At 41.9% G+C, this 15,998-nt stretch overlaps 1 protein-coding gene across 3 annotated transcripts in view; it reads left to right on the forward strand.

Moving 5' to 3' along the window:
- Nucleotides 1-11,906: 11,906 nt before the first annotated feature.
- NUP205 (nucleoporin 205) overlaps nucleotides 11,907-15,998 on the forward strand; it is an 81,292-nt gene continuing 77,200 nt past the window's right edge. For 2 of the 3 annotated variants that reach the window (XM_017887734.1, XM_017887735.1), the window contains exons 1-3: nucleotides 11,907-12,078; nucleotides 14,596-14,740; nucleotides 15,307-15,466. In XM_017887734.1, coding sequence (XP_017743223.1) covers nucleotides 15,323-15,466 — 144 coding nt within the window. In that variant the 5' untranslated portion in view covers nucleotides 11,907-12,078; nucleotides 14,596-14,740; nucleotides 15,307-15,322. Of the gene's footprint in view, nucleotides 12,079-14,595; nucleotides 14,741-15,306; nucleotides 15,467-15,998 lie in introns of those variants that run through there. The other variant, XM_017887736.1, reaches the window with a different exon arrangement.

The raw sequence follows: 15,998 nt of genomic DNA on the forward strand, positions 1-15,998 counted from the left end.
AGTAATGAAGTTACATGCTTAATATTGCTGTCCTTCCTTCCCAATTAGATATGCTTAAAAGCAAGGGTTGCGTGTTATACGTGTGGTTATATATAATTTCTCTGTTTTATTTTATTTTTTAATTTTTTGTTTTTGAGATGGGGTCTTGCTCTGTCTCCCAGGCGGGAGTGCAGTGATGCGATCCCGGCTCGCTATAACCTCTGCCTCCCAGGTTCAAGCAATTCTCCTGCCTCAGCCTCCCGAGTAGCTGGAATTACAGGCACGCGCCACCACGCTGGGCTAATTTTTGTATTTTTAGTAGATGCGGGGTTTCTCCATGTTGGCTAGGCTGATCTCGAACTGCTGTCCTCACGCCATCCTTCTGCCTCGGCCTCCCAAAGTGGTACGTTTACAGGTGTGAGCCAGTGCGCAGGGTATATACATTTCTTTTCCTTTTTTCTTTTTCTTTTTTTGAGATGGAGTCTCACCCTGTCACCCAGGCTGGAGTGCAGTAGCATGATCTCGGCTCACTGCAGCCTCCGCCTCCCGGGTTGGAGCAATTCTCCTGCCTCAGCCTCCGAAGTAACTGGGATTACAGGCGCCTGCCACCATGCTTGGTTAGCGTGGCTAATTATTTTTTTTTGAGAGAGAGTCTGGCTCTGTCGCCCAGGCTGGAGTGCAGTGGCGCGATCTGGGCTCACTGCAAGCTCCGCCTCCTGGGTTTACGCCATTCTCCCGCCTCAGCCTCCTGAGTGGCTGGGACTACAGGCGCCCGCCACTGCGCCCGGCTAATTTTTTTTTGTATTTTTAGTAGAGACGGGGTTTTACCGTGTTAGCCAGGATGGTCTCGATCTCCTGACCTCGTGATCCGCCCTTCTTGGCCTCCCAAAGTGCTGGGGTTACAGGCGTAAACCACCGCGCCCAGCCATTTTGTTTTGTTTTGTTTTGGAGACGGAGTCTCATTCTGTTCCCCGGGCTGGAGTGTAGTGCTACGATCGCGGCTCACTGCAACATCTGCCTCCCAAGTTCAAGCGATTCTCCTGCCTCAGTCTCCCGAGTGGCTGGGATTACAGGCGCCCGCCACTACGCCTAGCTAATTTTTTTAATTTGTTGTAGAGAAGGAATTTTACCATATTGGCCAGGCTGGTCTCGAGCTCCTGATCCCGTGATTTGCCCCCCTCAGCCTCCCAAAGTGTTGGGATTACAGGCGTGAGCCACTGCGCCTGGCCAAGTTTTTTGTATTTTTAGTAGAGACAGGGTTTCACCATGTTGGCCGGACTGGTCTCAAATTCCTGACCCCAGGTGATCCGCCTACCTCAGCCTCCCCAAAGTGCTGGGATTACAGACATGAGCCACTGTGTCTGGCCTATACACATTTCCTTAGTACATACTCGCCCTAAGCTATTATAATTATTAAACGAATCACTGGAGGGAAAAGGAGTTGCCAACAGCAGCAAAGAGTGTACAAAGAGTGTACAAAGTCTTGTGTCAGGAGTGTTTAATTGGCAACATAGGAAACATTTTTAAAAGCCAAGAATCAGGAAGTGGTTTTTTTAAAAAAACTAAACGTCATAGGGAAGGAACCCTTTTTCCATCAAGAAATGAATGTCGAGTTGAGTGGGTAAAGGAAATGTGTCATATACATGCAGTATACATAATGTATATGCATATACATAACATATACATGCATATACATAATATCTTTATGCAGCCTTGAGGAAGGAAATCCTGTCACATAAAACAATGTGGATGAATCTTGAGGACATACTAAGTGAAATAAACCAGTCACAAGACACAAATACTGCTTGATTCCACTTATATGAGGTATCTGAAGTAGTCAAACTCATAGAAACAGAAAGTAGAATGGTGGTTGCCGGGAGCTGGGAAAGGGGAAAATGGGGAGTTGTTAAGGGGGCATAGAGTTTCTATTTTGCAAGATGAAAAAAGCTTTGAAGATCTATTGCACAATGTGAATATGCTTAACACTGCTGAACTGTACACTTAAAATTTGTGGAGATTGTATTCTGTGTTAAGTGCTTCCTTTAAATTAGTTTTAAAAAATCAAACATCTTAGAGTTGTAAGGAAAAAATATAGAGATTGTAGAGTTCTAAGACCTATGGTTGGCCGGGTGTGGTGGTTCATGCCTGTAATCCCAGCACTTTGGGAGGCTGAAGTAGGCAGATCACTGAGGTCAGGAGTTCGAGACCAGCCTGGCCAACATGGTGAAACCCTGTCTCTACAAAAATACAAAAATTAGCCCAGCATGATGGCAGATGTCTGTAATCCCAGCTACTTGGGAGACTGAGGCAGGAGAATCGCTTGAACCCGGGAGGCAGAGGTTGCAGTGAGCCAAGATCATGCCATTGCACTCCAGCCTGGGTGACAGAGCGAGACTCTGTCTAAAAAAAAAAAAAGACCTATGCTTGTATTTCAGCTGTATAACAACTGGTCTTGTGACCTGTATCAACCCAGCTGAGAACACTCACATACTTGTGAATAAGCAACTATTAACACTGCTTGGCAGTCCTTCTGTGATAGTCTGGTCACCTCGTCCATTCACAGCAGTGAATACTTCAGACCTTTCCACACTCTTCAAATCTTTAACCTGCGAATAACTAAACCCTCAGACTTCTAGTCACAGAAAAAATAGGAGCCAACATGCATGAACGCGCTTTATTCACTCTCAAACCTTTAAACCTAGGTGTGTCTGCATCCTTTTGAATCAGTTTTCCTCTGTGCTCCTATCTAATGTAAATCCCACCCATCGTGTTCTTCTTCTGTTACTCTTTTTTTGTCTTATATATTCACTTCTCTGTCTTGCTCTTTCGTTTATCTCCACTAATAATCTCATGCCTCACTCCACTTACTGTCCTCTTCCTAGTCAAACCTGTCAAAAGATTTGTTAGTATTCACTGACTCCATCTCCTTCCTTCCTCCCTCCCTTCCTCCCTGCCTCCCTCTCTCTGCCCAGGCTGGAGTTCAGTGGTGCAGTCTCGGCTCACTGCAGCCTCCACCTCCCAAGTTTAAATCATTCTCCTGCCTCAGCCTCCCTAGTAGCTGGATTACAGGCCTGAGCCGCTGTGCCCAGCCCACTGACTCCCTCTTCATACCTACTATTCCTTCACCCTTTCTGGTCTCTTCCATCCTTGTAAACAGCTCTCAATAGGGTTAACTTCTGTTTCTTGTAGTTCAGAAAGTCCCTTTATAAAAAATTATTTATTATTTATTATTTTTTTATTTTGAGACAGGGGCTCATTCTGTCACCCAGACTGTAGTGCAGTGGCATGATCTCAGCTCACTGCAACCTCTGCCTCCCAGGTTCAAGAGATTCTCCTGCCTCAGCCTCCCCAAGCAGCTAGGATTACAGGTGCCTGCCACCACACCTGGCTAATTTTTGTATTTTTAGTAGAGATGGGGTTTCACCATGTTGGCCAGTCTGGCCTCGAACTCCTGACCTCCAATGATTCACCCACCTCGGCCTCCCAAAGTGCTGGGATTATAGGCATGAGCAAAAAGTCCTCATATTTTAAATCTTCATTTGACTTGATCTTTTAGAGTAAATACCAAAATCATTTTTTTTTTTTTTTTTTGAGACGAAGTCTGGCTCTGTCACCAGGCTGGAGTGCAGTGGCGTGATCTTGGCTCACTGAAACCTCTGCTTCCTGGGTTCAAGCGATTCTCTTGCCTCAGCCACCTGAGTAGCTGGGACTACAGGCGTGTGCCACAACGCCCAGCTAATTTTTGTATTTTTAATAGAGACAGCGTTTCACCATGTTGGCCAGGATGGTCTTGATCCCCTGATCTCGTGATCTGCCTGCCTCGGTGTCCCAAAGTGCTGGGATTACAGGCCTGAGCCACCACGCCCAGCCATCACAATTCTTTAACGTGGGCAAGTGAGCCCTACGTGATGATCTTGCCAAACCCGTTTTCTGTACTGCAGCTCTCTTGGCCTTTTGAGTTCTTTGACATGTCGCATTCCCTCTTGCCATAGAAACCCACATGTCCTCTTCCTGGAATGCGTGTCTTCACCTCCCACCTGTCAGTTAACTACCACTTTTGTTCTTCAGATTTCAGCCTAGTTATCACTTCCTCATGGATAATTCTCTCCTCCTGCCTCTCTGGCTAGGTCAGATTCCCCTATAATGTGATCTCTTGCCCTGGCTACCTCTCCTTCATATCCTTATATCCTGACCACAGCTGGATTTTACTTTTTTTTTTTTTGAGATGGAGTCTTACTCTGTTGCCCAGGTTGGAGTGTAGTGGTGTGATCTCGGCTCACTGCAACCTCCGCCTCCCAGGTTCAAGCAATTCTCCTGCCTCAGCCTCCCGAGTAGCTGGGACTACAGGCGCGTGCCATCACGCCTGGCTAATTTTTTGTATTTTTAGTAGAGATGGGGTTTCACTGTGTTAGCCAGGATGGTCTTGATCTCCTGACCTCGTGATCTGCCTGCCTTGGTCTCTCAAAGTGGTGGCATTACAGGCGTGAGCCACCGCGCCTGACCAGATTTTACATTTATGTATGATTATGATTAATGTTTTTCCTCACTACAGTGTAATCTTACCAGTACTTTACACATGGTGAGTGAGTAAATATGATTTGCTGGAGGTATCCCTAAACATTAAGGAAAAGAAATGTATTTCTCAGCTGACTAAACTACATGTTAAAAGTACATATTTAGTAATTTTGAAAAATTTATAGTGTCCCTTCATTTGTAATCAGTAAAAAGGTATTTACTGTAATCCCAGCACTTTAGGAGGCTGAGGAGGGAGGATCACTTGAAGCTAGGAGTTCAAGATGAGCCTGGGCAACATAGTAACACCCCAGTTCTACAAAAAATACAAAAATTAGCCAGGTCTAGTGGTGTGCGCCTGTAATCCTAGCTACTAGAGAAGCTGAGGGAGGAGGTTGCTTGAGCCCAGGAGTTTGAGGCTGTAGCGAACTGTGATTGCCTCACTGCACACCAGCCTGGGTGACAGCAAGACCCTGTCACAAAAAACAAACAAAAAAAAGGTATTTACTAAAATTGGTCAAACTCAAGGCAGGTTGAAGATAACTCTCTGTTGTAGCTGCCTTTGGTGTTTTTTGTTTTGTTTTGTTTCATTTTCTTTTTTGAGACGAGGTTTCACTCTCTTGCCCACGCTGGACTGCAGTGGCTCAATCATGGCATACTACAGCCTCTACCCTCTGAGACTCAGGTGATCCTCCCACTTCAGCCTCATGAGTAGCTGAGACTATAGAACAAGCCACCCATGCGCAGCTTTTTTTTTTTTGAGACGGAGTCTTGCCCTGTCACTGAGGCTGGAGTGCAATGATAAGATCTCAGGTCACTGTAACCTCTGCCTCCCGGGTTGAAGCGATTCTCCTGCCTCAGCCTCCCAAGTAGCTGGGATTACAGGTGTGCGCCACCACACCCAGCTAATTTTTTTTTGTATCTTTAGTAGAGATGGGGTTTCACCATGTTGGCCATGCTGGACTTGAACTCCTGAGCTTGTGATCTGCCCACCTTGACCTCCCAAAGTGCTGGGATTACAAGCGTGAACCCCCACGCCCAGCCGGTTTTTTTTTTTTTTTTAAGTAGAGACAGGGTTTTGCCATGTGGCCCAGGCTGGTCTTGAACTGCTGCAGTTAAGCTCCTTGAACCTTAGGAGGCCTACCTCGGCTTCCCGAAGTGCTAGGATTACAGGTGTGAGCCACCTTGCCTGGCCCTTTGGTGCTATGTTGATATTAATGACGAACTAAGTAGGCCAGTGTACCTGTTTTTTTATTGTTGAGTTTGTTTGTTTGTTTTTTGAGATGGAGTCTCACTCTGTCTTCCAGGCTTGAGTGCAGTGGGTGTGCTCTTGGCTCACTGCAACCTCTGCCTCCCGGGTTCAAGCAATTCTCCCACCTCAGTCTCCTGAGTAGCTGGAATTACAGGCGCACGCCACCATGCCTGGGTAATTTTTTTTTTGTATTTTTTGTAGAGACAGGGTTTCAACATGTTGGCCAGGCTGGTCTTGATCTCCTGACCTCAAGTGATCTGCCTCCCTTGGCCTCCCACAGTACTGGGATCACAGGTGTGAGCCACTGTACCTGGCCTATTGTAGAGTTTTGACCTTTAATTGGATGCCTACTGTTATTGGGGGAAAAATTGGATTTTTCCGTAACATTCACTGAGCTTACTATACTAAATATGTGTAATACAAGGAAATTTTTTAGTTTTTCAGAGGTCCTACTGTGTATTAATTAATATTTAAAATGAAGGAGAGAAAATTAACTTTTGTCAGCACTTTATCAGATTTCTGAAATATCTTTGGTAAGGTGTATTTCAGATTTGCGCAGGAGTCATCATTAATACCTTCCCTTTATAACTTGTGCCATTTGATAACCAATTCTGAGTCCTTTCTTTTACTAACAGACCTTTTCTTGCTCCTGTACTGTCCTCATCCTAGTTTAGGTTCTATTTTCCTATATATATATATATTTTTTTTTTTTTTTTTTTGAGATAGAGTTTCACTCCTGTTGTCCAGGCTAGAGTGCAATAGCGCGATCTTGGCTCACTGCAATTTCCACTTCCTGGGTTCAAGCGATTCTCCTGCCTCAGCCTCCCGAGTAGCTGGGATTACAGGTGCCTGCCACCACGCCCGGCTTATTTTGTATTTTTAGTAGAGACAGGGTTTCTCTATGTTGATCAGGCTGGTCTTGAACTCCAGACCTTAGGTGATCCACCTGCCTTGACCTCCCAGTTCCATTTTCTTATAAGTGGCTTATTTACCTATTATCCTTGTTTCCTGACACTGCCTGTTCTAGTCTATCAACCACACTAGAACACCATTGTCCTACAATGCCAGTTTCATTTTGTCATCTACTACTGGAAACTTTGCCATTTACTAATAGGAAAAATTCCATCATGGGCCTGGAATCCAAGGCTGAAACCTACTCTATTCTTTGCAGTTAGAGAGAGGGCCAAGAAAATGATCCTGAGGAAAGTCAGCTAGTCACCAGGATCTAGGTCCTCATTTTGGCAGGCACAGAAATCTGATTTTTTTCAGAGTATTCAGAGTTGATTAGGTCCCATTCATTGATTATTCGCTAATCAAATTCAGAAAAGACAGATACATAAGCCAGTGTTCCAGTTATTGCTCTTATTATTTTATTATTTATTTATTTATTTGTTTGTTTGTTTTTTGAGAGAGAGTCTTGCTGTGTTGCCAAGGCTGGATTGCAGTGGTGTGATCTCAGCTCACTGCAACCTCTGCCTCCCAGATTCAAGCGATTCTTGTGCCTCAAACTTCTTTGTAGCTGGATTTACAGGTGTGCACCATTGCGCCTGGCTAATTTTTGTATTTCTCTAGAGATAGAGTTTCACCATTTTGGCCAGACTGGTCTCAAACTCCTAGCCTTGGCCTCCCGAAGTGCTGGGGTTACAGGGATGAGCCACCACCCCCATCCGCCAGTTATTGCTCTTTAATGGGAAGTATGTCTGCATAGTAGGTATTCACGTTGCTTTGTCAACACCTTCTTCATACTAGAAATTTGTATGTCGAGCTATATTTTTAATCAGAAGATTGGCAAGTGTGGGACCAAAGCAGGAGAAGCAAAGCAGGGAATTGAATGATCTCTCTATGTAAGGAAGATCTAGACATGCAGATTCCCCTTCTTTCACATCCCCACATCAAAGACCTGACGCTTCACTTCCTGCCCTAATCTTCAGAATAGGTTCTCTCTTTCATGCACTCTCAAAGCACTCTGTATTTCATCATATTTTTTATTATACTGATATCTTTGGAATTCTTTGTTTTTTGTTTTGTTTTGTTTTGTTTCTTGAGACAGAGTCTTGCTGTGTTGCTCAGGCTGGAGTGCATTGGCACGATCTCAGCTCACTGCAACCTCTGCCTCCCGGGTTCAAGTGATTTCTCTTGCCTCAGCTTCGTGAGTAGCTGGGACTACAGGTGTGCACCACCACACCCAGCTAATTTTTGTATTTTTAGTAGAGACGAGGTTTCACCATATTGGCCAGGCTGGTCTCAAACTCCTGACCTTGTGATCCACGCACTTGAGCTTCCCAAAGTGCTGAAATTACAGGTGTGAGCCGCTGCGCCTGGCCTGGAATTCTTTGTTTAATGTCTGTCAGTCTTATCAATTTATTAATTCCATGAGGCTTGGGATTCTGTCTGTCTTGCTCAGTCTATATCTATAAGGTCCCTCAGTAAATATTTGATAGTGAATGAAAGTATGAATAGATGATCCAGCTCCATTGGTTTAGTCCATCCTCTCCCTGTACATCTCCCCTTTACAATTTTTTTTTTTCAGCCTGGATGTGGTGGCTCATGCCTTTCGTCCCAGCACTTGGGGAGGCCAAGGTGGGTAGATTGCTTGAGTCCAGGAGTGTGATACGAGCCTGGACAGCATGGTGAAACCCTGTCTCTACCAAAAAAAAGGAGGAAAAAAAAAATCAAACAAAAATTAGGCAGGTGTGGTTGCACACCTGTAGTCCCAGCTATTCAGGAGGCTGAAGTGGGAGGATCTCTTCAGCCCAGGAGGTCGAGGCTACAGTGAGCTGAGATGGCGCCACTGTACTCTAGCCTGGGCGACAAAGGGAGACCGTGTCTCAAAAAAAATTTTTTTTCATTACATTGCATTATCTGACATCATTGTTCATTGGTTTATAATGTATTTAATTACATTACAGTTATCTTTCATGTTATTCTTATATCCTGGTAACTTTATTTGGATTTGGGTTTTCTCAGCAGTTTAACCTGTTTACAATCTTTAATGTTTAGGCTATAGTTAGTTCTAAGTTTCATCTGTTGAGTAATTGATTGGTTTTGACCAGTTTTTCCTTCAGAGTCTAAACACAGGGGTACCTTATCTGCTTATTTCCAAACAGGAAACTTTAGCTTTAGGGTCGTATTTTTTAAATGGTGAGTCTAAAATCAGTTTACTAGAGGCCGGGCACCAGGGCTCATGCCTGTAATCCCAGCACTTTGGGAGGCCGAGGCAGGCAGATTACTTGATGTCAGGAGTTCGAGACCAACCTGGCCAAATGGTGAAGCTTCATCTCTAATAAAAATACAAAAATTAGATGGGCGTGGTGGCACGCCTGTAACCCCAGCTACGCAGGAAGCTGAGGCAGGAGAATCACTTGAACCCGGGAGGTGAAAGTTGTAGTGAGCGGAGATTGTGCCACTGCACTCCAGCCTGGGTGACAGAGTGAGTGAGACTGTATCTTAAAAACAATAAAGAAAAAATCCATTTAGTGAGCCCCTCACCGAAAATTGGATAGAACACAAAATATCAGAACACAAAATACATACAGTAAATGTAATAAATGAATTTATTTTAGTTTTTTATTGTTGTTATTGAGACAGAATCTTTCTCTGTTGCCCAGGCTGGAGTGCAGTGGCACCATCTAGGCTTACTGCAACCTCCGCCTCCTAGGTTCAAGCAATTCTGGTGCTTAGCCTCCTGAGTACCTGAGATTACAGGTGTGTGCCACCACTTCTGGCTAATATTTTTGTATTTTTGGTAGAGACGGGTTTTTACCATGTTGGCCAGATTGATCTCGAACTCCTAGCCTCAAGTGATCTCCCCGCCTCGGCCTTCTAAAGTGCTGGGATTATAGGTGAGAGCCAGCCTGAGTTTTAGTATTTTATATAATACTTTTGTTTCAGTTTTGTATATACATGTGTACTGGGTTGAAACGTGAAATATTTCTTACTATGGATTATGGTCAGAGTTTGAAAGCACTACTTCTGCCTCTTTAATCTTGCTACTGCTCTGTGAATTCTCTTTCACACCCTCACACCTGTCTCTGATCCTTTGCTCACACTTATTCTTGGCTATTGTTTGTTGCCCAGATTTTCCTCATCCTTCAAATGCTGCACAAGTGCAGCCATTCCTTAGCCAACTCTGACCATCCTTAGCCAACTCTGACCATCAGTTTGATCTTTTGAAATTATTTTATTGTTTGTGCCAACAATCATATTCCTTTACTGGAATATTTCACTTATGTACGTTGTATCTCCCCAACTTGTGAGCTTTAAGACAAGGATTGTTTGTCTTATCCTCTTCGATACTTTACTGTTCATTTATGGAGCTTAAATTTTTTTGTTTTTTGTTTTTTGAGATGGAGTCTCGCTCTGTCACCCAGGCTGGAGTGCAGTGGCACGATCTCGGCTCACTGCAACCTCCGCCTCCTGGGTTCAAGCAAATCTCCTGCCTCAGCCTCCTGAGTAGCTGGGACTACAGGTGTGCGGCACCACGCCCGGCTAGTTTTTTTGTATATTTTAGTAGAGACAGAATTTTGCCATGTAGGCCAGGCTGGTCAGAACTCCTTACCTCAGGTGATCCGCTGGCCTCAGCTTACAGAAGTGCTGGTATTACAGGTGTGAGCCACCTTGCCTGGCCAGAGATCCACTTATTAATTAATTAATTAATTAATTAATTAATTTTGAGATGGTGTCTCACTCTGTTGCCCAGGCTGGAATGCAGTGGTGCAATCTTGGCTCACTGCAACCTCCGCCTCCTGGATACAAGTGATTCTCCTGCCTCAATCTCTTGAGTAGCTGGGATTACAGGCACCCATCACCATGCCCAGCTAATTATTGTCTTTTTAGTAGAGATGGGGTTTCACCATATTGGCCAGGCTGGTCTCGAACTCCTGACCTCAGGTGATCCACCCGCCTCGGCCTCCCAAAGTGCTAGGATTATAGGCTTGAGCCACTGTGCCTGACCTGAAGTCAGGATTTATTTTACAAGTCAGATGAAGTGATGTCTTTATATCAATGCTTGAGAATTTTAGTAAACTATGCTTTTATATTAGTGTCTCTTAATCAGTACATTGATATATAATTATGTCATTTATATCAGTCGTCAATCATTATCAATATATCAATCAATATATCAATCATTTATTATATTAATAATTATAAATATTAATATAGTTAATGCCCTGTACTAATTATAGCTTATTTTATACTATAATTGATAATTATATTAATTAGATACTCCCTAGATGAAGAAAGTAGCTGGTGAGGGTGTAACTAAAAGTGTAGATGGTAAACCTTGCTACTTTTTTCAAGTGTATGTTTTCTTTGACAGGTGCGTTTCATTTATTTTTTTCTTTAAGCCTGGCCTTAAGTCTATGGCGCGTCGCTTACAAAGACATTTGGCATAAAGTTGGGAAAGCTCTTGAAGAGACAAACTGAAGCTGTTCACCTTCTTGATAAGATTTTAAAGAAACCAAACCTGACTTCTCTCATTGTTCAAATCCGGGTAAGAAATTTTCTTTTTCAGTTTTTTGGGTTTTTTTTTTTTTTTTTTAAGATTGAGGAAGAGTAACTTTTTTTTTCTTTTTTTTTTAATTTTCAAAATCTTTTCAGAAATTTATTTACTGTGACACAGTCTGGTGAAGTCCTGATGACATGTGCCCCTAAACACTTAAAAAAAAAAAGACAGGGTCTAACTTTGTTGCCCAGGCTTGTCTTGGACTCCTGGTCTCAGTGATCCTCCTGCCTCAGCTTCCCAAAGTGCTGGGATTACAGATGTGAGCCACCATGCCAGCTGCAAAACTATTTTAAAACTTTTTTTAATTTTAATTTTGTGGGTACATAAAGGATGTATATATTTAAGAGGCACATGACATGTTTTGATACAGGCATGCAGTGTGAAATAATCATATCGTGGAGAATGGGGTATCATTCATCCCCTCAAGCATTTATCCTTTGTTTTCCAAACAATCTATTTATACTTTTAGTTATTTTAAAATGTGCAATTATTATGGAGAATAAAAAGATAGTCATTGCTCCTAAGAATGATGAGAAATACTTCTGTTTGTCATGTTACCAGGCTGAATTATATCATGAATAAGCTTCTGTAGGTAACACTTTGGGACCTTGTCTCCAGTGTGCTATTTTCATAACAATTAAAATTTTATCATTGTAGCCAAAAAATGTTCAACAGCATGAGAAGGTTCAGAAAGCCAGTACAGAGGGAGTCGCCATTCAGGGTCAACAGGGAACTCGACTTCTTCCTGAACAGCTCATTAAAGAAGCCTTTATTCTCAGTGACCTTTTTGATATTGGAGAATTGGCAGCTGTTGAGCTTCTTCTTGCTGGTAGGTTGACATTTAACTGAAACAGTGGTAAAATAATACAAAATTATAAAATGACTTATAGTTTAAAATAGTTTATTGTTTAGATTCTATCATAGTTTTTAAGGATGCAGTTTGGTAAAACCGTGTTCAAAATATTTCCTTTTTTAATCTTTCTTTGTTTATTTATTTATTTAGAGACGGAGTCGCACTCTGTCGCCCAGGCTGGAATGCAGTGGCACGATACCAGCTCACTGCAACCTCCACTTCCCAGGTTCAAGTGATTCTCCTGTCTCATCCTCCCGAGTAGCTGGGATTATAGGCACATGCCACCACCCCTGGCTAGCCTTTTTTAACTTTTGATTGAAAGGAAGGCTTCAGTTTAGTCATCAGAATTATTAAAGACATCTCAGAAATTTTATAGCACAAAGCACTTATTGTTGGTGAGTAGGCAGGTAAGGTCATTAATGATGAGAATTGTTAACGACGTCTCAGAAATTTTATAGCACAAAGCCCTTGCTGTCAGTGAGTAGGCAGGTAAGGTCACTGCTTTTGGGAATTTCTTTTGAGAGAGTAATTCAGATAATGTGTGAATAGGTGAAAAATAAGATGATTTCAATAATACAGAGTACTAGGAAGAAAATAAAGCAGTGGGATATAGAGAGGTGGAAGCTGACTAGGGCAATTTTAAGTAGGGTCTGTAGAGAAAGCCTCTCTAAGATGGGTTCATATGACTTGTGACCCAAATGATGAGAAGGTTCCAGCCACCCAGACCTATTGGGTAAGGCTTTTCCAGGGAGAGCAAGCAGCCAGTGCTTGAGGTGGGAATAAAGGTGTGTTTAAGGATAAAAAGACCATTGGGGCTGGAGCATCATTAATGAGAGGGAAAGCAAAGGAAGATGCACATACAGCAGGAATCAGAGCATGTTTGATTTTGCATGCTATGAAAGGTATTTGGATTTTATGCTGATTGCAATGGAAAATTGTTGATGAGGGCTTTAAGCAGAGACATTACATAATTCATTCTAACTCTGAAATTATTTTTCTGGTTGCTGTATAGAGAAAAGAGAGAAAAATTTCTATATTATAAGTAGTTTGTTTTAATTATAACGGAGGAGCCATTTGAAGAAAATATGGGCATTTCAGTTGAACAAATTTTAATATGTCTAAAAATAATATATGGCTGCCCAAATCCTTTTTGACCTAAGACTGCATTAACAGAAGTATGATATTGAGAATGAGGGGGATGTTCACTAGACATGCTTGAGTTTTGAGTTTAACTCAGAACTTCCATTTAACAAACATTTCTTCTATACCTACCATGTGCCAGGCATGGTGTTAATTATATCACTCCAGTGATATAAAGATGAATAAAATCTCAACTAATGTAAATAAACTCATATTCTAATAATTGAGAATGATGTGGAAACTAATGATTTTGACACAATTAAGTACATTAATGCAGTTTTGTGCAAGATTTAGAGATGGTCCAGAGAGAAGGTATTAGATGGACCTTGATTATACAGAGAAGTCTTAACAACATCATGAAGTTTAAGGTAGATATTGCAAAATGAGTAAGCATACATCAGGTGGAATAGGTGGTTATTTGGGAGGATGAAGGGCATCCTGGCAGAAGAAATTGCCTGTGCAAGAGGGTGAAGCAAGGTGATGAATTTGGGGAACAGAAAGGAGTAGAGTGGAGGAGTAATTGCAGTAAGGGGGAAAGAAAGCTATAGGAAATGAAATGGAAACTATAGGCAAAGTACTCTTTAAAAAAGTGAAACTTAGCTGGGGGTGGTGGCTCACGTCTGTAATCCCAGCGCTTTGGGAGGCCAAGGCAGGTGGATCACAAGTTCAGGAGTTCAAGACCAGAGTGACCAACATGGTGAAACCCCATCTCTACTAAAAATACAAAAAATAGCCAGGAGCGATGGCAAGTGCCTATAATCCTAACTACGCAGGAGGCTAAGGCAGGAGAATTGCTTGAACCTGGGCAGTAGAGGTTGCAGTGAGATCGCGCCACTGCACTCCAGCCTGGGTGACAGAGTGAAACTCCGTCTCAAAAATAAAAGTAGAACTCATTTAAAGGAGACCAGTTAAAATGGTGAATGAACTTGAATTATAAAAAGGTTATTTATTCGGAGAAGATTCTGAGGGAAGAAACTTAGAAATATTTGAAAGATTCCACATGAGATAGTAAAATGGGCATTGAATAAAATTAAATTCAGTGGACAACAGTGAGACCAAAAGATTCTTACCCAGTGTGTAGAAAATCACAGGTGAGTGTGAGAGTTAGAAATTGAGAGTATGGAAAATGGTGAATTCCATATTCCTGCTGGTGTTTACGGATAAGTTGGATGGCCCTAGAATATGTTGAGCAAGAAGTTGGACAGTAGATGGATGTTTGTAGTAGAGGACCCCACGGCCCCTTAAGCCCTGAGTGACTGATTCTTTGAACTGAACGTTGTTAAATTGATTTTTGTCTCTTCCTAAACACATATGTGTTTATTAATAATATTATTTCTCAACTTCCTTTTTTAGGAGAGCACCAACAGCCGCATTTTCCTGGCCTTACCAGAGGATTAGTAGCTGTTCTTTTGTACTGGGATGGAAAGCGATGCATTGCGAATTCCTTGAAAGCGTTGATACAGTCTAGACGGGGAAAGACATGGACCCTAGAACTCAGGTCTTTTTACTTCTTGGGGTTTCAGGGGTTAATTTGAAATTACTTGAAGAATGACAATATTTCCCTTTGAGCAGTATGTAACAAGCTGAGTAGTATACTCTCTCATTCTGCCAAGAAAGATAAAACAATTTAAATCTGTTTTATTGTGTTTATAAATAAAAAATAATTTGGACCCAGATGCAGTGGCCCTAATTATTTTTGGATTACAAAGTGCTGAGATTACAGATTACGGTCTACAGATTACAGATTACAAGGATCACTTAAGCTCAGGAGTTTTAGATCAGCCTGGGCAACATGATGAAATCTCATCTCTACAAAAAATAGAAAAATTAGCTGGGCATGGTGGCATGCACCTGCAGTTCCAGCTACTTGGAACACTGAGGTGGGAGAATGACCTGAGCCTGGGAGGTCAAGGCTGCAGTGAGCGGTGATCACGCCACTGCACTCCAGCCTGGGTGACAGAGCAAGGCTCTGTCTCAAAAAAAAGAGCGTTTGCTATATCTATTATTATGAAGAAGCATGAGCAATATTGTTTAACATAGTTTATTGATTTCTTTTCATTACAGTCCAGAGCTGGCTTCCATGACAACACGCTTTACAGATGAGCTGATGGAGCAAGGATTGACTTACAAAGTTCTTACCCTGGTGTCACAGATTGATGTCAATAATGAGTTTGAGAAACTACAGCGAGAGAGAGGTTTGGGCAGTGAAAAACATCGCAAAGAGGCAAGGGTTCAATGAAATCAATTCATGAGTTGTCTGTCAAATCTCAGAGGCAGAAACATGACAATTAGAATATTCATGTTTTCAAGATGAGTTATGTAGCCAACACCATGTGTGATTGCCAGTTTTCTTTTTTTTTTTGCTTTTATTATTTTTCTTTGACCCAAAATTGTATATATGTATAGGGTACAGTGTGGTATTTTGATACATATGTGTGATATGTAATAATCAAATGAACGTAATTAGCATATCCATCACCTCAAACGTTTATTATTTCTTTGTGTTGGGAACATTCAAAATTCACTGTACTACTGTTTGACAATACAGTATACAATAAATTATTGTTAATTATAGTCAGCTCATAATGTATATTAAAGTTTGTAGTCAGCTGTGTCCATAAAATTGACCTGCAGTTGTTTCAGCTTCTGTATAGTCATTTATGTGCCATTCTAGCTCTTTTTATGAAGTGAACAAGAAATTGGTCATCCCAATTTCTTAAGGAACTTAAGAATAAGGAATAACAATAGGGTTTGTT

This window comes from Rhinopithecus bieti, unplaced genomic scaffold (genome assembly GCF_001698545.2).
Source record: "Rhinopithecus bieti isolate Rb0 unplaced genomic scaffold, ASM169854v2 scaffold_17275, whole genome shotgun sequence".
Taxonomy (NCBI): domain Eukaryota; kingdom Metazoa; phylum Chordata; class Mammalia; order Primates; family Cercopithecidae; genus Rhinopithecus; species Rhinopithecus bieti.